General features: G+C 34.2%; 1 protein-coding gene across 2 annotated transcripts; it reads left to right on the forward strand.

The window, feature by feature from the left end:
- The first annotated feature begins 240 nt into the window (after nucleotides 1-240).
- LOC117335675 (vitamin D3 receptor-like) lies at nucleotides 241-23,559 on the forward strand. Of its 2 annotated transcripts, none has more exons than XM_033895830.1 (7): nucleotides 241-474; nucleotides 10,210-10,731; nucleotides 11,753-11,900; nucleotides 12,581-12,909; nucleotides 13,225-13,453; nucleotides 14,262-14,486; nucleotides 16,925-23,559. In XM_033895830.1, exons 1-7 carry the CDS (start codon nucleotides 415-417, stop codon nucleotides 17,164-17,166), a joined length of 1,755 nt encoding a protein of 584 aa, XP_033751721.1. In that variant the 5' UTR covers nucleotides 241-414; the 3' UTR covers nucleotides 17,167-23,559. The 2 variants fall into 2 exon arrangements, with proteins under 2 accessions (XP_033751721.1, XP_033751722.1); XM_033895831.1 differs by lacking the exon at nucleotides 241-474 and adding an exon at nucleotides 7,947-8,070.
- Nucleotides 23,560-23,963: the final 404 nt, after the last annotated feature.

Consider the following 23,963-nt stretch of genomic DNA (forward strand, 5'->3'; position numbering starts at 1 on the left):
CTTGATTTGGGTCGCTGGGTGCTTCACTGTGAGATGTTGCCTTAGTCATTTTTTCACATATAAACGTACTTTAATACCGAGGCAAGTTCCGGGGCCATGGAGAGGAGTCGAGTAACATATTTTTGTTTAAATGAATATGCATATAAAAAGCTTTTGAAAAAACATGAAATGTGTGAATTGCGATGAAAGATCTTTGTATTTCTACTTTGTTAACCTATTTTCTATATTCATTCCAGCTGTACGCAGTACAAACAAACACTAATGCCAAACGCTGGATTTGAGAACGTGACAAAATTTACTATAAAACAAAACAACCTTAAACGCCTTACAACCACAACAAAATTGTTTGCTGATACGATCATAATAACACTTACGCGTGGGTAGACGACTGCACTGGATTAGAAGTATACAGAAATGATGACGGGAGACTGGGTGAATGACCTTCTTTCATGCACCGAGGAATTGACTTCACAGGTGAGGATTATATTTTACTCGATAATAGCAATTTTTACATAGATTATCTGTGATAGATTCAGATTCTCGCTTTTTTAAGTCAGTGTATGTATACGATGGTTAATATTAACTACGTGCATGTCTTGTAAGGTTTATGTCATTTACTGACCGGGAGAAAGGTCAATAGGAAAATCGATCAACACCTGAACCTAGCGGTTCTTCATCCTCGCTATCTAAGTGCTAAGTATGACACTAGATATCTTGGGCATTCGCCACATTTACATTCATCATGTTGATACGTCTTGGACGTTGTTCAATGGATGTATCTATGGCCATATCATTCCTAAAGTAATGAATTCCGTTATCGACAATATACGATACACCATCATCGATAAGCAAAGATCACGCTCGTCGAGTTTCTTTTCATAGTAATTTATAGGCTTTAAAGGAACAAAACGTGACTAATATTAACGATGATAATAGACTTGCTATAGTTTTTTTGCACGGTGTTTTCTATTGCAGTTTAAATCTGATAAAATTAAAGATAAAGGTTTAAAATGTAATATTTTCATATTAAGTGTATAAGGAATAGACATGGTGATGTCAGAGAAATGAAACGATTTCTAAATAATTATGATAGGGCGATTTGTTTGAGTAATCAAAATACAATAGGCCTGTCCAACTAATTCTTCCAGTAGCTTACCCCCACACCCTGGTTAGAATCGGACAATGATTTCGATATTCTAGAGACAGGGCCAGTGCAGTGATTTCCAACAATGTCGTTATTATACACTGTACCAAGTGCAATAAATTGCTGTAACTTCTAAGTACTTTGCTATCAAGAAGATGAGATATATAAACACTTACACCTATAGTTCCGTCCTGTATGACTCCGGACTTTGGACTTCCATCATGAGCAGATTCACTCCTTCAGCAAAACATAAAATAAGCCCTGACATTACAGATACCTGTCTTAAAGGGTACCCCCTTTTGAGATATTAAAGTATATACATGTATATTATTGGGTTGTGTTCTCCAGCTGTATCCCCTGTAGGAGGCGCCTAATGTGGATCCTACGTTAGGGTTCATATTTTTTTCTTGTGATTCTTAACTTGTTTTTGCTTCACTTTTGTGTATCTTTCGGTGTGTCATTTTAGCCTATTTACTATTTACTTGCCTTCTGTGCAGTGACCCTATGTTACCCAACCTATTAACAGGTCGTTCAAACTTTATCCATATCAAATCCTGTACATACCACGGATTGTGCCGCCCTATCACTAGGGGTAGTTGACCGCGATAAAATGTGTTGTTACTACAGTAAATTGCCATTAGCCTGTACATAAAACATGTCATGTTGTTCATTGAAAGCCCATATTAGTTTACCTTGTTAGTGTAACCGTCTGTGAGATTCTTCATGGAGGAAAACATAAATAAATAAATAATACTCGATGATTTCGTTGTTTTTCTTGTTTGATAACATGTATATATTTAATTTTTTGTTGTGTTTTGTTTTTTGTTTATTTTACACTCTGAAAACCGTAACACGAATGGAAAGTTCTGATAACCGTTATTCATGAGAAAGGCGAGAAATATTCTATTGTATTTTGTTCATGATGGGGTTTAGGACACAGATGATCAATTTCGGACCAACACTGTTAAGATCAGAATGTTCAGATTTGCTGATTGTTCGTTTTCAAATCAAACTCTGTTCTCTTACATAGCTATACCGACAATGTCTTGGGTTTATTTTATAATAATTAAAAGGTATGTAATCATCTGTTAACGTAAACCGCTTTCCGGTTATATCTCCATAACAAAGGTTAATTGTGAATAATATCAGAAATGCTGCTTTGAATAGATTAGAATTTTTGACTTTTATCAAACTAGACTCCGCTATACATGTAGATGCATTTAAGATGATGACTGATAAAACAGGAATTTGACCAAGATTGTGTTTTTATAATGATTTATCCAATTTGAAGAAGATTTCAGAAACGAACACCATCCTTATGTTTATGTGTTTCATTGTTAGTTCGTGCACTTTTCTCACTAAATCTGAATATCTCGGTGTTATTTCGAGCCATTGTATTTTAACAGAAGGTCGAACATATTTACTTTGCTAATGTCATATTTTGCTTTGTGAGAAAAAAATGGCTGCGTCCATCCGCTTCGGAGCACAGAAGTGAGTAAAAAATCCTTTGTATAGTGGGATAGCAGACATGTGACAAAATAATGCTTATTGCGAGGATGATCTACGATAATTTCTTTTTGATTGATATATTTGGGATAATTATATGTATATTCTATAAAAAGTTATTGAAGGAAAATCTCATCAAAACATGCCCTCGTGTCATGGCGTGGATCGCCCTACCAACTAGTTTGGTCATTTTCTAATTCTAATATCGTGGGCTGTGTACAAGGGTACTATATGATCACCAAACCAGTACCCGCTATTAGTTTACATGTATGAGATATAGATACAATTTTTTAGAAGGCCAAATAGATTTAACTTCTATTCTGTTAAGGTGTTGTCTACACAATACATCCATTGAATTATCACGGTTATTGACATTTCGGGATATATGACCAATATGACTGAGGATGATGCTCTATTCAGGAATGGATATCCAACACTCTGTGTTTCTCCATAGATTTCAATGTTGAAAATCAAATATTGGTAATGTTTTAAGCACTTTAACATTTCTTTGATACAAATCTAGACTAGTACTTGAAAGTTCAATAATTTACTCGAATTTTTTTTTTTTGAAAAATGGTGTTACACTAAATGTAATTACATGGTGATGGTCCCAGTACCATACCGCTATCCATGCAACCTCCATTACACGCACCGTGTGCATTATATCCTGATCGATACAAATGTATCTAGTGTTAAGTGGAATTTATCAATGAATGATCTATTTTCAAGGAAGTATTTTTTCTCCCAGAACGCAGGAAATCGCAACAGAGAGGATCCATAATCATTTTTTTCCGGTGAAGCATGCCCCTGGATCCCCCTAGGAGGCTCGGGTCGCTACGCCATCCTCGGACACTACATGTTTTTTGCCGAGTTGTTTTTACCATGGTTACGCCCCTGAACGCAATGTTAACATGTGCGATTTTGTTTTAATTCAGTCACGGATATTCTGCATTCACTTTTATAAGGTGCTTTTCTAATTGACTTTTTGATAATCCAATTAATTCAACACGTTCAGCATGGTTTTAAATACCATTCTCATGTCAAAACATTTCTCAGCTTAAGCTTGCGAATCCAATTACATTATGACAAATGTGAATGAATACAAACAAGTTTGAACGATTGTAAACATCGGTCATTCATAGCGAAGTTTTCCTTCAACAACAAACATATAGTTCTCCAAAACATATAAATCGAAAAAGAAATTATCGTTGATCCTCCCCGCAATAAGCATTCATTTTTCTCACAAAGCAAAATAGAAAATGTATGACATTAACAACGTAAATAGGTTCGACCATACCTTGTTCCCTCCCCTGTGTCATTTTGTCCATTATTGTTCTTTTGTTTGCGATTTATGAATAATTAGATACGCTTGTATAATAACAAGATAGTTATGAGTTTTGAAGAAAAATAGTTTGACTACAAATAACACGTGTACATACTGTATATAAAAATAAAATACCTTGTCTGATATGATAGATAGCACGCGATTTTTAGTGGGACGTACACTTGCATCGATGCCAATGTGCACATTCCTGGATTTTAGTCGCCCGCATGCTATCTCCCTGCACCATATATGTCTAAATATAATTTTCAATTTCAAGACGCTTATGTACGCAAGAGGAAAATCCGATTATTTTAATATATTCATATAGTAAAACACAGTGGCCACGCATGATCGCACTAACTTCCCTAGTTACGGAATACCTGCAGAACTTTCAATCTAGCGTGAAACTTATGACGGGCGTCGTGTAACACTGCGCAGATCGTAAATAATCCAAGTTACGATTCTGATTATATTAAACAGCTAAATTACATTTAAATGCATTTCGGGGTCATGTTATAACATTTTTTTATGAATCCATCATAAAATCTACAAAATTAGCAATCAAAAGTACACCATCACAATTAGACATATCTATTTACATATCCATGCTTCATTCTGGAAGAACTCGGATCGAAAATGGCGGCCTGTTAAATACAAAAAAAATGGAACATAAAGCAAAAACGAACGAAAATCTATTTTCTTCGAACTTAACATTTGTTCCACTTGGTACCCACAGTGCCGTCATGTTCGAAATAGGTTACTTCAACCGGTAGAACGATGTAGCAAAGTGTTTCGTGCCAGAGTATTATTATCTTGATGTTTATTAATGATTAGACTGTTAAAATTGGATATGTAATACCTAAAATATAACTACACACCGTTGTCATCAAGTTTAGATTTATTATGTAAACGAATGATCCGTAATGTAAGAGCGTAAGCCAAGCTTTGATATCATAATTTGTAATAATATGTAATTTGACGCAATGATTAATTTCTGCCTGTAGCAGACGATGGGATCCTGGATTTACGAACGGGCCGAAGTTAAATAACGTTGTCACAATTGAAATTGATAGTTTTGGAAGCTTCAAACTAATGTAACGATGCGTAAAGAAATAAATTTACTATTAACCGGGAAGCACTCTGTTGCTTCCGTAGGACCTAAATATTTAGCCAATGAAATGACCGGAATGGGTCGTTCTCCGTTCCAGTTTTGGAAGTTTAATAAGCGGCCTTCGATGTTGCGCGTGCAATTGACCACGGCACACGAAATCAAAGTTGGTGGGGTAGCAGATTGTGTCTACTGATTGTACTGTTTTCTCGTGTATGCCCAGGTGTTAACAGAATGAGAGTTTTCAGCTCGTATGCCTGTGGCGCACGAGCTTACGATCTTGAAAATACTGATATTTTATTGTCTCGTTCTTCTTTCCGTGGAACCTGAGCAGTGTCAAATAGGGTTCGGTTGCTTAAGGTCGGTTGTTGTCAGAACCAAAAACATTTAGCTAGATTAAGTACACAAGACCTGTCATTTGGCTCCGAATCCGGTGACTTTTGAACAAGTACCGGGTTTATAAATGTTGCAATGATCAAAAAAACCCAATTTACTGGGACACATTGACAGCATTAATCCTAACATCCATTGAATCCGTAGTTGCAATTTCTCCATAAATTCTATTGTCCAATATAAACATTAATAACCAAAAAGGAAAAAAGAGTGTTTTTAGCAAGATATATAAGCCACAAACTGTCTATTAGTATAAAATATTTGAGTCTTACGCGCCTCAGACTTGCCAATAATTTACATATAGGTAATATAGACAGTTTGAGCCTTATATCCTTTCATCGTTGGTACCCACCAACATACATAGGCTTCTGTAATCCATGCGCGTCAAAATTCAGTCAGGATCTCTGTATGCTGTATGTGGGATGCTGAATCTACCCAACGCTAAAACTTATTAGCTCATGCCAATAAAGAAAGTTCTAAAAACATCCATAAATTGTACATGTTTGTACATCTGTTGGTACATAGCATATTGGACTTGGTAGCTAGGGTTTGCTGGTGGCGTTTATATACATGTATTATCGATATGTTCACAATGTTCTTTGATATGATGCTACCCTTACGGTACCTGCTACGGTATCTGAGTTTCTAGTTGTTTTGATGGCTCTCTTTGGTCTTGGTTTTTGAAGGTAATCAGATGATAGTATAGCTAGCACAAACCCCTCAACAATTTTGAACGCTATGCTGTTCGTCTGGATTAGATTGATGGTAAATCCAATTCTTGAAGCATTTTTGTCATATAACCGTCTTCTCGGCTGGGGTAATTTTTGGTTATGAACCTGAGTGTCTGTCTTTTGATTTTCTCATGCTTTTCAATTTCTGGTTTTGTCCCAGATGTTAGACCCATATTCCATGCATAATGGATCTTACAATAGAGATGTAGCCATTTTTTTTTTTTAAGTTTTGGTTGCAGTGGCGTATAGATTGCGTTTTTAGATATAAATGTAAAGTGTCAATTGAATATACTTAATCTTTTCCGATGCCGACAACAAAAGAGAAACTGATATTCAAGGAAGTACGGTGTGGAAGGAGAACGAAACATTGGTATAGGAAGTGATGAACGATAGTACCAGCAGCAATCTCTCTCTCTCTCTCTCTCTCTCTCTCTCTCTCTCTCTCTCTCTCTCTCTCTCAAATTAAATATGTAAATATGCCATCTTGTTGTAATGATTATGTATAATTATATCGGGAAAGGGCTTTATATAAGTTGTATAACTTGTGCCCAATTCCTTTGTAAAGTTCTGTTACAAATAAAAATATGTTTAAATCAACTACATGTACAATGTCCATTGACATCCATGAATATTTCAAAATGACCTATTTGATTTATGATGATGAACAAGGCTTTTTACCTTTTTTTCTTCTTTTGAATTTTGAAATTACTTTAGAGGCTGTCGGATGAGTTATATTCAGAAACTAACTTAGTAGTGCTTTAGTTGTTGAGGTTCTGATTTATCAAATATTATCAACTTTTTCGATTATGAATTATATGAAAACAAACTTTCGTGTGGTTGATATTGTAAAATAGTCACATGCTGATTGTGATGAACAGAAAATAAAATGATAAACACATGCATTATCATTTGCAGACTTGGTAATGTATACGGAAGCTATTCTGGACAGAGTCCAATATCAAACGGTCTATCTTAATTAAGGGTTATTTGCACATATTAGCAGCTCATTTCTGATTTTTTAATGAACATCTACATGTGTTCTTTTGAAAATGCTAATATGAACTCTTTCTAAATGAGCTATAGTATTGATAATATTTCTATTTTGATAATTCCTAGTTGGAAGTACAATGTACACATACACCACCTCATCCATCGAATGTCTAAATGTGTCTTATGCGTGAGTTTATATAGGCTTGGAATACGTAATAACGTGTTTTTTCGCGTTTTTACGTGTTACAATTTGCGTTATTGTGTGTTTTTTCGCGCTATTGTGTGTTTCGATTTACTTTACAACTTGCAATTTTCGCGTTATTGTGTGTTTCGATTTACGTTATAACGTGCATTTTTCGCGTTATTATGTGTTTCGATTTACGTTATAACGTGCATTTTTCGCGTTATTATGTGTTTCGATTTGCATTATTTTGTGCCTTTTTCGCGTTATTACACCTTTTTGCGCGTTATAACCCAAATAAGCGCCTTATTTCCGTAATAACGTGTTTTTTCGCGTTATATAACGTGTATCAATTACTGTAACTATATTTTATCTTATTGACACTAATAGGCTTTCATATAAATGGAATAAATCTGAATGCAAGCCTTACATTATATCAATTTCAATTCTTTGTATACTTTAAGCAAAAAGAGAGTTCCTAGTACAGTCTTTATTATAAATCCGTTTTCAATAATAGTATTCAAGAATTCAATAGTTACGACATATATTGAATTACCTCCCCTGAGTATAACTCTTCTGTGTGAACAGCTATGTTTACACTTGTCAAGCAAAGTAGGTCGTTGATAGTTAACTGCACCCTTCGGATCCCAGGGAAATCAAGTTGTTTTCGGCCGTATTTATTCGCTGAAACAGGTAAGTATTTGATATTTAAAATCTTTTTGATTATAAACGTTATAGATATGATACTTCGGTTGACATAAATCCCGGTGGTAACCTGTTGATATCACATTCAGAAAGTTCGTGTCACATTTTCTCTGAATCACCACTGACACCAGAGTTCGCGATGACCCATATACTCACCGTTTCACCCAAACATTGTCAGTTTCTGCGAAACCTCCCGGCCTTTTTGAGTTATGCATTTAATCAAATCTTATTCTGTAAGAAATCAGGATCACTTCAAGCGTATATACCAGTACCTGTCTTCTTGTTGTTTTTTTTTAAATTATAGATTGTCGTAGGTAACATGATATGCGCTCGTGTCAACAGGTAACATCCGTCTTAAACAGAGGTCTACATGGTTAAACATATATACTATATATGTCTAAAGTCATAAATAAATACTTACATGTTTCTGTTTCAAACTGATCATTCGCGACGTCTTTCTACCGGAGTCCTCATACCAACACAGGAAGTAGTTTTGACAGATCTGACTCAATGTTCACCATCCATATAGACTTTTCAAGCTCTAGATCTAATAACAAGCTAGGCCCTATAGGGCCATAATGAGCAAACTTGAGAGACCATAATGAGCAAACTTGAGATATCCATTTTAAACAAATATTTGCTTTTATTAGCAACAAGCATACAAGTAAACTTGTACATGTTCTGATTATACTATATGAATTTGAAATAAAAGATATTCTGAACAAGTGTCTTGTAGCGCCTAGTGGTATTGTCGAATGATACTAATTCGGGTTATCAAAAAAAATAAGCAAAATAACTCTGGCAAAGTAAAAACTTTCCAATAGTATCTTTTTAAATATATATTTGGAACATCCACTAATCAGAAGTGTGATTCATATCCAACAGTAATAATGAGGAAATATTATTTAGTTGTACACAAATCAATGTGTTCATCAGTGCATGTATATTTTTTTTTGTATATGTACATAAGTTACAATATGATCACGTGTGGGCATAGCCACATGTATATAATTAACTACTGTATCTGTGAATTTGATCATATAATGACATTTATACTGTAGATTGGACATCTGCAAATATACCTCTTTGGATTCAGAATTGTTGAAATACTGTACATGTATATGGAACATCTACATTATGTAAATTCAGTTGTAATGGCAGCATAAAAATTAATTCGGACAGCTATTGGAAAGGATTGGAACTAAAATTTAACCATCTTACTGGCTTCAAATCTATTACCAGAAGTGAATATTAGTTTTATTCATTTTATGTATGATTATATTGATATGGATGATCTAGAGGCATTAATGCCAGATATCCTTTTTAAAATATTGTATCCTATAAATACAGGCAAATTCAGTTTTTCTTTGTTGCCAACATCAATTTTGTATGTGAGAGTCACAGGGAAATTGATTTGTTATCAAATGTAATTGATATCAATAATTGCCAATAACAGAAGTTTCAGCCTTGTGTTAAGATTTATTTGTTACATTTTTCATCCAACAAAACATACCTTTTAGTAGGAATGATTCTATGTTGGATATAAGCCTGTACATGTATACTTTAGGGAGTCTAATTCTCATTAGGTTAGCAACACCTAGTCTAGTAGAGACATGTATACTTTCACTAATTAATTAGCATGAATAGAGTGAAAGTGGCATAGTGACATTGTTTTTCCCAACTAACTTGTTTAAGGTTATGATTGAGAATACTGTACTTACCTATACAGGTGTTATTGAACACCAATATAGAGCTATAATTATATGTATTGATTTCAAAAATGTGTATATAGAAGTTGGTAATAAATTGCTACTGTTGATTTAAAGGAAATCTACTTTTAAAGGCATCACATACATATATAATCAGAATAAGAATTTCACCTGAAGTTTGATGAAATGTTAACTTGATTTGTAAGAACATTCTAAAACATGTTGTTTCAAATATTTAAATATGTATGAGCTGATCTCACTCCTGCATAATGACATTCGGTTGTTGTGATTGCATACAGGCATTATATTATAAATAAGTTGCTGTTGTCGTCTCCTAGTTAGAAATCTAGTTGATATCAAAATTCAAATCTAAAATATTATAATTGATATTTCTTTATTGATTCCATTTTTTTTACAGAAATGCTCAGGCAAGATAATTTCCCACAATGATGAATGCTATCTGTTGAAGCCTAAACTTGAAATGTCGACAGCAAACTACTTAGATACTACTTCAATGATGGCTGAGGTGCATCACAGTGATTTGTCAGACAAACCTCATTATGAAAAAGATGTTATTAAACAGGAAGACATTTGCCAAGAAAGAAATGCAGATATGATATGCACAAGCAGTACATCGCCTTATTATGATGAATTCAACCGCAGCCACATTAGCCCACCCTACAGTGATACTAGTAGCCAAGCAAGCCCCCATACCACAGTACTTACACCACCCAGTCTAAAAGAATACAACAGCCTTCCGTCACCTGTGTATGAGAAACAGGTCCCATTTGACAATGTGCATGGTGGCCAAACAAGTCCAGACTCCGTCAGCCAACCAGTAACGTCAAAGACGTCCACGCCGATGCTGCCTCCATGTCGTGTGTGTGGCGAGAAAGCATCGGGATTCCACTATGGTGTCAATACCTGTGAAGCTTGTAAGGTGAGTACCGGATAATTGGGATCACTTCATATGAAGGTTATATGTTCTTTGCAAGTGCAGAGAAAATAATCAGATCTGTCACTACTGCCTACACTTTGTCTGTTTTTGTGATAAAATCATGCATTTTTATTTGGAACACCTCTCGAAATGATTAATTATCTGCCTCTGTACACAGAGTTACCTTTCTGCTGCATGTCATATGTTTTGTACTTGCAAGTCTGTTTTGGTTGGCTTGTCAGTAAATTTTCATTGGTTGTACATGTGAGAGGGTACCCATTCTTATTCGACATTAGTCATACTTTGTGATGTGGTTGTCATATGCATGGTGTCATTTTTGTGCTTTTGGTCAAATTGTTGTTGACTGCCATCTGTAATGGACATTTGTCAATTCTGCTGTTTGTGGGTTCCATTATATAGGTGTTCCCCTCCCTCTGACTGATAATGTACTAGTCTATTACTATATCAGGGATTTTAAGACACTGACCATGTATTCTATTTATTCTGCAACAGTCATAAAAATAAGCATTTTAAAGTGAAACCATATCAACAATATCTAAATATGTTCGCCTTTTAAACATTGTTTTACTTGGAAGTAGGTCAGTCAAATTGATGCATGTGCTAAGATTTTAAAATGCAGCTCTATTCTGACACTGCCGAATACAACAAAAATATATATGATGGTTGAATTCCGACAATGCAGATGCCAGTTGCAGGATAAGTTATATGTACATGCAATGTATTATGCATTTGGCCAGAATTTGCTGGTATGCTGTAAAGTTTGCTTTATTACAATGTACATGCTTAATGCTGCCTTGCCTAATATATTACTAATTTGTTTATTCATGATTACTATTATTATAACTATCACTAATTAGATATTGCCAAACATTTTTTGCATTGAGTGTTTGCATATATGTACATCAACAATGGGTTTTTTGGCCAAATCTATTGCAGTGTTGTGTGATCAGTAGGGGCAGTTAACTTTCTAGAAATGTACAAATGTATTTATCAAATTTTTCAGGGTTTTTTCCGTAGAAGTCTTAAGAGGAAAATGGACTACAGATGTCAAGGATCAATAGGCAAAGAATGTATTATAGAACCTGGTCGACGAAACAGCTGTCCAAAGTGTCGTTACAAAAAGTGCCTTAATGTGGGAATGTCAAAAGAAGGTAAAACACAAAGGAAAGTTTTCTATTTCAAAACTTTCTTGCCATGAATGTTATAAATTAATTATTTTGGGGGTTATCATGGAATTACAAGTATTATAACCGAAAATGTGTGCACTCTTTGTAGTTACTTCAATCCCTATAGAACAAACAAGCCAAAAACAACAGAATGACAAATGAGTTAAGATTTATAGTTTGAAAAATATAAATTAAGAAAAAGAAGATACAAACATGTTTGAAACATAAATGATTATATAGATTATAGCTCACCTGGTCAGAGAGATATTACCCATCTATGCATGCCATGGAGTAATATTTTTTTTTTCTTTGTCAACTTTTTTGTTTACAAAATTGTTAGTTCAGATTGTTTCAGTAGGGTACGATCAAAGAGTGGATCATGTAAGTGAAGGGCATTGCTTTATAATTTCAACATTTCACGTCCATTGTACCACTGACAATCCCTAAAAGGACAAAACAAATGTTTTTTTTTTTTTACTTATTTTAGCTCTACTGCATCCAACTCTAAATTTGTATTGAATGGTACTAATATCTTATGTTTCTTTTGTATTACCCTTTACAATGACCTTAATTACTCTGTTTACTGGCCAAATTCAAATTACTATTTTCAAATCAATAAAGTCAATTTTTCAGTAAAATTAATATTAATAATTTACATTTTGCAGCAATAAAAACAGGAAGGTATACACATGAGAAGCGTACCAATGATATACGTGAGATTAAACAACTTCAGATGCAGGAATTAGTTACCGAGTGTACACCTGAATCATCTACCAGACTGTCTCCTATCCACAATGACATGCCTGGTAATTCATCCCCTTGTATGTCAAGTGAAACACCACCTATGACAATAAAACAGGAGTTTTTTTGTGATGAGGAAATAGAAGGGTTGCTGTCAAAGATGGACAAAGCACAGGAGGACATGTATGGTCCATTGTGGAAAGTTTGGCTGGATGAGGACAATGAAATCCTAACGAAAACACAAAAATATCATGTAAGTCTAAATGTTGAAATGAAAGGTTATTTTTTCTTACATACTTAAAAGTGTGATTTCGTTGTAGCTAGGATTTGGATAACTGTCTAACAAGAGGTAGCAAAATACAGTTTGCACATGCTATGATGCTACTCACAATTGAGTAGCATCATGATATGTCATATACATGTATTGATGACGTCATAAATTTTGATGCACATTTCATCGGCCATTGATGATGGCGTGATTAATAGGTTAAGATATTGACTTCACACAATGTTTTCCTCTTGGTCAACATGCATTATTTAATTGAGTGTAATGTTTATATAACTACAGGAAGAGTTTATGGCTAAAAAAGAGTTATTTGGAGATTTGTCTGGTATATCAAAAGAAGAACATCGTAACTTCTATGACACAACAGGGATTGACCTGGACAACCGACTTGAGATGATGAGCAACATTGCTACCACCATGGAAAATGGAATCACAAAGTATATTGGATTTGCAAAAAACATTCCTGGATTCTCAGAGTTATCATTGGATGACCAGGCAGCACTTGTGAAAAGTGAGTGTTGTATAATGATTGTAAGGGAGATAATTTTATTACCTTTTAAAATCTGTTTCATATTAATATTTTGCAGCAAAAAAACCTGATTTTAACATATCTCTTCATACCTACTTCTGGTGTATTTTGATAACAGACTCTTAAAGAGATCAAATTATTAAATGAGCATGGTCACAGCTAGTGACGATAATTGCTACTTTTAATTCATTGTTGCCAGAATTCCATTTCTTGCTATAATGCATCATTCACCCTCGCAACTAATGGCAGTAGAGATAAAGTATCCCAGCAGTTTGTGTAGAATGTGTCGGCATAATTCAGAGAAACTCAAGTCCAAATAATCAAACCTCGGATGATATATTTTCCTTCATGAGAAAGGGTACTCTATTGCTTTTGTAGTCAGGGTTAAAAGTTAATGTCACTGTCAATATGTGGTAGTAATATCACACAATCTGTTGCATTGTCCGACACAACCACACCATTAAGATACTTGAAATTTTTTAAAAAGAAATTTTGAGTTTAACCAATCAGTGAATCAATGACTTCAAGTTATCACAAGATTAAAGAAGCCCTTGAACAAAAGTAGATTCAAGGTGTGTTGCTGATAATTACTTATAAAATATTTAATCAATATTGATATTTCTTAGGACATGAAATCGTGTAAGATTACTTCATGGTACACATTCTTACAATGTCTTACAATATGCCTTAAAATATAATCTTATAGAGATGGCAATATAGTTTTCTGATCTCAATAGAATAATTCTAATTGTATTTATACCAGTATGTAATAAAACTTTATTTTTTACAGGTTCTAGGTTTGAGTTCTGGTTCTGGGGATTTTATAGGTTCATCAATGCTGACTTAGGAATTACAACAAACTTAAAAGGAAACTGTTATCACATACGAGAACTCTTCAAACTGTGGGATGAAACTTTCGTCACAACATTATTCAGTTTTGTGCGTTCTGTTCAAAAACTGAATTTGTCAGTTCTGGAAATAGCCATTATCAGATGTATTATTCTGACGTACACAGGTAAATATTATGCAGTAATTAAGGTGTTTTTCTACTTGTTTTGTGCCATTTACAATAACTGAATACTGCCCGAAGACAGTTTAAAGCTAAGATGGCTGGTGTGTGAGAGAGATGATATTCTCTCATATCTCGCCATGTTGGATAGAGTTTGCCCATGTAAGATAGCTATGTAAGATAAATCATAGCATTTCACGCGCGCGGATTAATCTGCGTTCAAGGGGGACAACTCTCACAACGTCGTCTGCTTGTGTTCACATCCGACAGTCCTTATCGTCGGTGTCGGTTTTGAAACGTTTGACTTAACTATAAAAATACATACATTCTTAGATAAATATATATCATATCAGCAGTAAATCAATAGGGCTACATGGTTAAACGATTAGACAATTCGTCTGAGCGAACATATAACTCTGTTACTGTAACAAACAGTTAGACTACGCCTACAGGCCTGTTGTAACAGTTACAGAACAATACAGACTTGCCTACCCGACAGATTTGTCATTTGTCATTAAAAACATGTAAACACACACAATCACCTGGCAATGACAGGAAGTAAAATAAAAGCCATACATAAAAAAATATAAAAAAGAAAATGTCAAACGTCACAACCTATGAAATGGTTCCGTTTGCGTCAGCAGGGGGCCCTGGAATTTGTTTACTCTACAGTATGTACTGTCAGTAACTGTTAGGCCTACTCAGTAACTTGTGTATTTGGAAGTTGGGAATTGGCTCTTAAATGAACGAACATTCGGTAAAAATGACACCCCTCGAGTCTATATTTGTGTAGAGTAACCATGAAAACTAACTGCCATCCTAGCCTAGCTGATCATCGTTAGCCTATCGACTGACCTACCTTCGTCATTCCATCAAGACAACCGGTTAAACACATATAATCCTATGTCACAGAAAAGAACGAATACTCAAATAGAGTCACTGTTCGCTGGTTCACACACGAAGTTGCCAAAATCACAGTGAATTTAAAATTACCAGCCACGAAACATCGCCGCGTCATGGTGATCGAGATCGACATCACTCTCAATATCCTTGAACTATGAATGGAATTCCAATGACAGTCGTGACGTCATGCAGTGACGTAGTATTTTATAAAAAAAATTTGACTTGACATTTAAAAGTACAGTGTGTTCTGTGAAATGATTAAATATGTCGAGGTGCAAATCAAATTATATGTGAAGTTGGAAAACTCATTTCAGCGTTGGCTTTCAGTATTGTTGATAGAACTTCTTTTTCTCGGATGTTGACAATTTGATCACGGCCACGTAAAAGTCGGTCAAGTTACGGTAATTTTTATCGGCGAATTGTTCATTCGTTCATCACTTAACCACAAAATGAATGAAAATTGGGGGCAAACATAGTTTGCCAATATAGGGTATGATCTTTCAGAATATCACAAGTATATTTAGTAAAAACGTCAAATAAAGAAATTAAAAAATTGAAGAAAATGGATGGCTGAGGGACACTTTCGCCAGAAATTCGGTAATGATATGAGAGAAAAAGACTCTTTCATTATGTGTGTATGTAGGATAGGGATATTCCACCCTCGGGATCACAAAATGTGGTAAAACCCTCGGCAAGCCTCGGGTTTCACCACATTTTGTGACCCCTCGGGTGGAATATCCCTATCCTACATACACACATATGAAAGAGTCTTATAAGTATCCTCTCGTATTAACTGTGTGGTTTCTATCTCTTTATGTTTGTTTCCACCTCTGTGTCTTTTTGGTATGTCCCTGTTATCATATGGGGCTGTGTTGTTTTTTTTTTTTTTTATTTTTTTTTTTTGGGGGGGGGGGGGGGAATATGTTACCCATATTTGAAATCTGTCCTTTCCCATCCTTTTTCCTTCCTGTTGCCTCCCATCTCCATCTCGTTTTGAATCAATGACATATTTGTTCATTCTTTGCCCCAATAGATATTTAATCAGTAAATAATCTGATCACATTCTGGTGATCATTGTTCAAGGTTAAAGGGTCAAAAGTCACTTTTGTCTTATTCTTCATTGAAAGCATGTTGCAAAGCTGGGGCATTCATGTCCTACAGACATTTTCTGGTTTGTACTGCATTTGTTCCTTCTTGTCATTAAAAACCTTTTGAATGTTTCCTGTTATAAAATGTACTGTATATTCTGTTTTTGTTGTGTTCTAAGATAATAATTATAACTGCTAAGTAATTAAGTTAACTCTCAGTGCTACAGGAGGTGATCATAATTATGAAATATGTATATACTCTTGTTCTTCAGCCTTTAATTCTTCCCATAACTTTGGTAGATTTTGATATAAATCTTTTTTTTCTAAATTCTATCAAATACTTGAATGAAATCCTGTTCCTCTTCTATTATTATATAAAGTTATGTCCCTTTGTTCCGTTTTGTCGACTTTGCCCCATTTTATATTGTTGTAATCTGGTTATTCTTCTTGTAGATCGCTGTAACTTGTCAGATCCAGAAAAAGTGGAGATGATCCAATGGAAGATGATCATGTGCCTCAAATACTTGGTGGAAAAAACACATCGTCCTGAGGAACATTTCCTTTCCAAGATCTTTGACCGTCTTGCAGCAATACGATGTCTTACAGAAATCAACACCAGAGTCTCTCAAAGCCTCAAGCTGGAATGGCCTGTGATTAAAAACCACCCTCTTTTGTTGGAACTCATGTCTATCTGAAGTTGTTCCATCCCGTATGAAATGTGATTGTTTGAGTTGTTTTTTGAGCAAATTGAAATGTGTCGTTCCAATTATGACAATTTCAAGTATTTGTTGTATGACAAGTTCATGTCTGATGGGAATAGACAGTTTTGTGCAAGGAAGGTTGTCACATTTATATTTTATGGATTACCAAAAATTAGGATATTTTACACTTGTTGTGAGAGTGCTTTAGTCTAAATTTAATATACCAAACAATTTACAGTAAGTTGAAAATTTACAATCCTATTTTCTGGATTCCTGGTATTAATGTACGTTTGATATTTTTAAGGTCAAACATTGTCATTGATAATTAACCAATTACTCAGTCAAAACACAATTAACTAAATTCAAAAATCAATAACTGAGTGGGTAGACATTTAATACTACTTAGGTTCTACAGGTTTATACTGATAAGGTTTATAAACATTGATTAATATCAATGACAGAGCATAACAAGAGCTTTTAGTGTTTTTTATTCAGTTGTTTACTTTGCCAAAGTGATGTCTCTAGTACGTGTACAATCTAAAGCCTGTCCATATTTTATAGAGAGACCAGAAACCAAAGTTATAGCACTTGATTTTATATTATCCTCTGACCAATATCATATATATATATATATATTCTCGTTGTTTCCAAACATTGTGTGCGGAACATGCAATATGTAAAATTCATCTACATACATTGTGCATTTAAATTGATATATGTATGAAAAAATACCAAAGTCTAAATACATAGAAGTATCCAAATGTTTGGTATTACGAGTTTTGGTCATATTTGCTTTAACACATAATTTTCAAATGCCAAAGCTTGACTTATTTTCAACTTCCATATACTGTACTGTAAATATGGTTATTTCCACAGGGTGTTATATTTCGCAATTTCGATAATCAAACTATATGCATGGGGGTTATTTCCATGATTTTTTCTTTTGAGTCTGTTCCATAAATACTAGAGGACATTTTTGTAACCAAATGGTCTTCATGTATTTAGCGTAAATGCCCCCTTACGTAAATTTTCACGTTTTCATGATTTATATATCCGAAGAAAGTAGTTTTATAAACTTATGTGATGGTGTTCAAATTGAAATAGACAGCAGTGTCATTTGATGACAAACAAATTACATGTATGATAAACCACAAGCGCAAACATTATATGGGTCGGTCATTTATTATAAAACGGGATCAGTCTGATGGTTGTAAATGCAGTGTATTCAGTCCAAAGTAAAACCCAGTACGATCCATACAGCATTTGTGCAGACCAAAAATAATGTGAACACATGAAATCTACAAAAATATATCTAATCTGAACGAATATATGGGTATATAAATCCTAATTGTTCATTATAGAAGAATTAACGAAAATACTGTTATGATTAATCAATTTGCTTGTTAAATATTTGTCACTAACTCCGGAATCTTTTAGTTATTTAACTATATTCATGAAACACTTACAGACATTCAGGCATGTTGACAAAATGATGTGTAGCCTGTCTTTATGAAAACTCTTTTGCTTTTTGTGCTTTTCTTCATGTATGGTAATAAATCAATGGAGCATTGTTTTTGACTCTGTAGGTCATAAAACTCGGTCTTAGTTTAAGTGATACTCCCTGTGGATGACAGGTTTCAATATGTGGTTAATCTGTATAGGTTTCTATGTGCATTAATCAAAATAAAATGTACATTGATGATGAGTAAAATAATCAAAGGGAACAGTAGCCATGTAACCATTACTAGTCTGTTTTAATGAGTGTTCAGGTCGTTAACATAATGATGTGAGAACACATTCACACTGAGACTAGACTGTATCAATATATGGTAAAACATAACTTGTCAAATACATAATACCTATTAAAGAATCATAGACATATTACTTTTACTTACATTCATGAAATGTATTTGTAGTCACCATGTTCTCATCATACTTTAGTAACATTCCAATGTGGCTATGGTCTGGTATGCCTGTCCAGTACCAGTACAAAAAACTACTTTGGTTTGGGTTGTTTTTGTTTAACGTCCTATTAACAGCTAGGGTCATTTAAGGACGTGCCAGGTTTTGGAGGTGGAGGAAAGCCGGAGTACCCGGAGAAAAACCACCGGCCTACAGTCAGTACCTAGCAACAGCCCCACGTAAGTTTCGAACTCGCAACCCAGAGGTGGAGGGCTAGTGATAAAGTGTCGGGACACCTTAACCACTCGGCCACCGCGGCCCCTTAACTACTTTGGATCTTTACTCTTCTGTCATATACTTCTATCTTTTGCTCTTCCTTCTTCATATACTTCTATCTTCTATCTATTACTCTTCCTTCTTCATATACTTCTATCTTCTATCTTTTACTCTTCCTTCTTTATATTCTTCAATCTTCTACTCTTTTGTCTTTACATACTTCTATCTTCTACTCTTTTGTCTTTACATACTTCTATCTTCTACTTTTGTCTTCACATACTTCTATCTTCTACTCTTCTGTCTTCACATACGTCTATCTTCTACTCTTTTGTCTTCACATACGCCTATCTTCTACTCTTCTGTCTTCATATACTTCTATCTTCTACTCTTCTGTCTTCACATACTTCTATCTTCTACTCTTCTGTCTTCACATACGTCTATCTTCTACTCTTTTGTCTTCACATACGCCTATCTTCTACTCTTCTGTCTTCATATACTTCTATCTTCTACTCTTCTGTCTTCACATACTTCTATCTTCTACTCTTCTGTCTTCACATACTTCTATCTTCTACTCTTTTGTCTTTACATACTTCTATCTTCTACTCTTTTGTCTTCACATACGTCTATCTTCTACTCTTCTGTCTTCACATACGTCTATCTTCTACTCTTTTGTCTTTACATACTTCTATCTTCTACTCTTGTCTTCACATACGTCTATCTTCTACTCTTTTGTCTTCACATACGTCTATCTTCTACTCTTTTGTCTTCACATACTTCTATCTTCTACTCTTCTGTCTTCACATACGTCTATCTTCTACTCTTCTGTCTTCACATACTTCTATCTTCTACTCTTTGTCTTCACATACTTCTATCTTCTACTCTTCTGTATTCAAATACTTGCATCCTCTACTCTTCTATCTTCGTATACACTGTACTACGTGTACAATATAAAACAGCTTTTTGATATATGCGTAAATCCAATACTGAAACAGATGCAGAGCATCTTTCAATATGAAATGTGTCAATTAAGATAGGAAGCTATTTTTTGTCCCATTCTCCACTCGAAATTATAATGTAGATTTTGTTTTGCATATCACTGAAACGTTAAATCTACCAAAGTAGTGAAGTCTACAATATATGTTATTTGTTTCCTTGATATTTTATATTTCATTTGTACTTTATCACTAAGTGTACAGAATAAATATTCATCATATGTGTGATTTGACACAAGACAGTTACAAACTAAGGAGAAAACTACAGAGAGTATTTTTTGTATATATGTGTACCTACCCAGCATCCATCTTCTGATATATGACTTACATGTTTAAATTGTAACATAGTTAGGATTTCAAGATGACTGGACAGGGTGAAGGTGCTAAGAAGAACTTTTCATTATCAAGCTTTGCCCTGCATCTTAACAGAAAACCCGGTCAGTAATCTCATGCATTTGACAGCAATGTACTTGTGATACAATTTGTTTCTGTAGAAATGGTTACATAAATGCTATTTCATGCTCAATTCAAGGTCTTTTACCTGGATTTTAATTTGTCATTCCTATTTCCATCCTGTTTTTGTTCCATGATTTTAAGCTGTTAATGATCATCACTTCAAAGTCAATAGTACAATAATTTCCGACAAAGTAAACCATACATGTGCCTAATGCTATAATACGAAGTGGAAGCTTATATACAATATCTTGTTTGAACTTGAATTTACTATGAGGCTTATAGGAATGTAAGTGTTGTTTTATATGGAATTGAATTGGTTGATAAATAAGCCTATTATACAACCATATATTGAAAACAATATCATACGTTTTTGACAAATTTGTGTCACATTGCAATGTATGGCAGATGAACTATTATTATTCATGCTTTTTTTCTCTGTATTAAATCACATACACTTGAATGATTACTTACCTTGTATTAAAGATATGGTATACAATTATCTTTTCTCAGACAGCGTTAAATGTTATACTGTAGGTATATTTTGCTTTAAAATACTGATCCCAATGCTTGTTGTTGCATGTATTTACACTAAATGTCGATATAGGATGATGTCCAGTCATAGTTTCCATTCATGTACTACAATTGGGGAAAAAACATTCATTTATTTTACTTAACATGTCCTCACAACGCGATACTTTTTTTTATTAAAAAAGACATGTAAAACTGCATTCATTATGTGTGCATATTATATATACATGTATATTATAAATGTATGCTATTCCTAATTAACACGGACTTACGTGATTATATACTCATGCGCCAAAACTATTTCAACACTTGTTGTTTTTCCCTCTTCATTTCATGCAATTTCATCGTCATTCGTTTAGGATGTATTTTCCCACGTTATTTCTGCAAAATTTGGCATAGTCCTAGAAAATTGTCTCCTCTTCTTACGTCTCATTATAATGGCATAATTTTCCGCTATTATACATTATTTTTCTACACGGGACCATTTTGTAACGTCATTTTGACGTGATTTCCTTCTTTGTCCCTACCAAAATGGCATCATCCAAAATTAGGCTCGCCAATAAAACATTGATTTTTTCTGAAAAAAAAAGCAAACGAAAAATTACGCCATTATTATGAGGTAAAAGAAGAAATAATTTTCTACAAGGGTGCAAAAATTTGCTCAAATCCCTGAAAAAAAATCAAAAGGCATAAAATAAAGAGAAAAATGACGAGTGTTGAATATTTTTGCCACCTGAGTGTAGGTATTAAATATACGTTTGTATGTTGATATAGGTTTATATGTGTCTCGGCTCTTCTGTCTACCTTTTTCCTGGCTGATAGTTTTTTTTAAAGATTTTAAACAGGAAATGATGATACATTTATACATTTTTATATAATGATTATTGAATAATCTTACATTTTATTGTATTGTAAATTGAAGTATGAATGTTAGATTAGACAAATATACAGCTGTAATACAGTGTATTTCGAGTGAAATCATCTTTGCATCTTGCCAAGTACGTGTGCCATGTACATTGTGTGAACAGTTAACTGTGTTAAAAGACTTAAAACTTCTCAGATCTTTGAATATAGAAACTAGTTAGCACAATGATAATGTACAGTAGCGATGTTAATTTCATAAAAATATATATCATTTCATTAAATTGTCGGTCTATATTTGGTGACCATAGTTCAAAGACATTCCCTTTTACATAGATTACCATTCTGTGGAAATGATGTGTGCAGTGAGAACCATCCTATACCAGATCCCCTATTTGTTATTGTTTGAAGCTAGACTTGTCACCTACCCTAGAATTACTTCTAACCGCTAGGCTCCACTCCTTAATACCTTTTCGAAGCGAAGCCAAGCGCAGAGTACAAGTCTAGTAATGTAGTCAATCATGATCACTTTATCAATATAACATGGCAAACAATACTATGTTCGGGACTTGTAATATACCCTGTTCGTAGTGTTTGATGTCAGTCTTTTGCTCTGCTTTTCTTGCTAATATAGGATATAATTTCAAATCAATGTAGACACAAGTTTTCCATCAATATGAATAGCGATTGACTAATTAGATTTAATTAGCATTATCTAACATTTAGTGGTGATCAGATTAATATTTTTCTGTAAAATAGATTTTAGGACGACTCAATACTAATGGAGAGCGGACACGTCTTTCAAGCAATGATCAGTGATGTTATGAGTATTTCCTACGTGTGTAGATGCATTGTAATGAATATATTGGAGCTTATGTACTGTTATTGCATGTTTTAATAAGTTTTATCATGATTCATTCTGCTGCAAGCATACATTGTTTACACAAGACTTAAAATTGAGATAAGAAATTCTATATTTAGTATCAGGTCGGTTTCTTAACATATACCCTGTGCCTAAAAACATGCATCTTCGCTAACCAAGGTTTCTGATTACGTTTCACTCCACGAGTTCGTGGTTAGTTCGTGGAGTGAAACGTAATCAGAAGCCTTGGTTAGCGAAGATGAAAAACATGTGACTCTCTGGTTTATCGTTCTAAATATATTTGTTATAGGATTTACTTGCTTATATGATATACAACTCTACTTTTAATGTACTTATGACTGGTCCCTTGAATCCCAATACATGTTGGTATTCCATGGATTACCCACACTCCTGTCACCATTAATTGTTATATCCGAAATAGTGTTGGTATGCGTGCCTTTTCTATTATGATGTAACTAAAAGTTACGTTGAGTAAAATGTTTGAAGTCATTTCCTAATATTGTGTTATCATTTGAATATTCTGACATTGATACGATACACTTTTTAGATGATGATTTACTGATGTTAAACTGTTTGGACTGGCTGCTCCAGTTGACGGCCATTATTGTTGTGCTCTCGTCGTGTTTGTGTTGTGATAGTTATGATAGCCTTTGCCGTGTCTTGCTGTTCAGTGTCTTTTCGGTTGTCAGGATATCACGATGCAGTTTCCATATTTGGGTTCCTCCCACAGTGAGACATCTCGCGTGCTTCCGGCCGGGCAACTAAGAGTGATTAATATAAGATAAAAAGATAAAGGTTGCATTACATACATTGTACATCCACGTTGACCCCCCCCCCCCCCCCCCAAAAAAAAAAAACAAACAAAAAACAAAACAAAATTTTTATTGTTCTTT

The sequence above is a fragment of the Pecten maximus genome, chromosome 10, assembly GCF_902652985.1.
Source record: "Pecten maximus chromosome 10, xPecMax1.1, whole genome shotgun sequence".
Classification (NCBI taxonomy): Eukaryota; Metazoa; Mollusca; class Bivalvia; order Pectinida; family Pectinidae; genus Pecten; species Pecten maximus.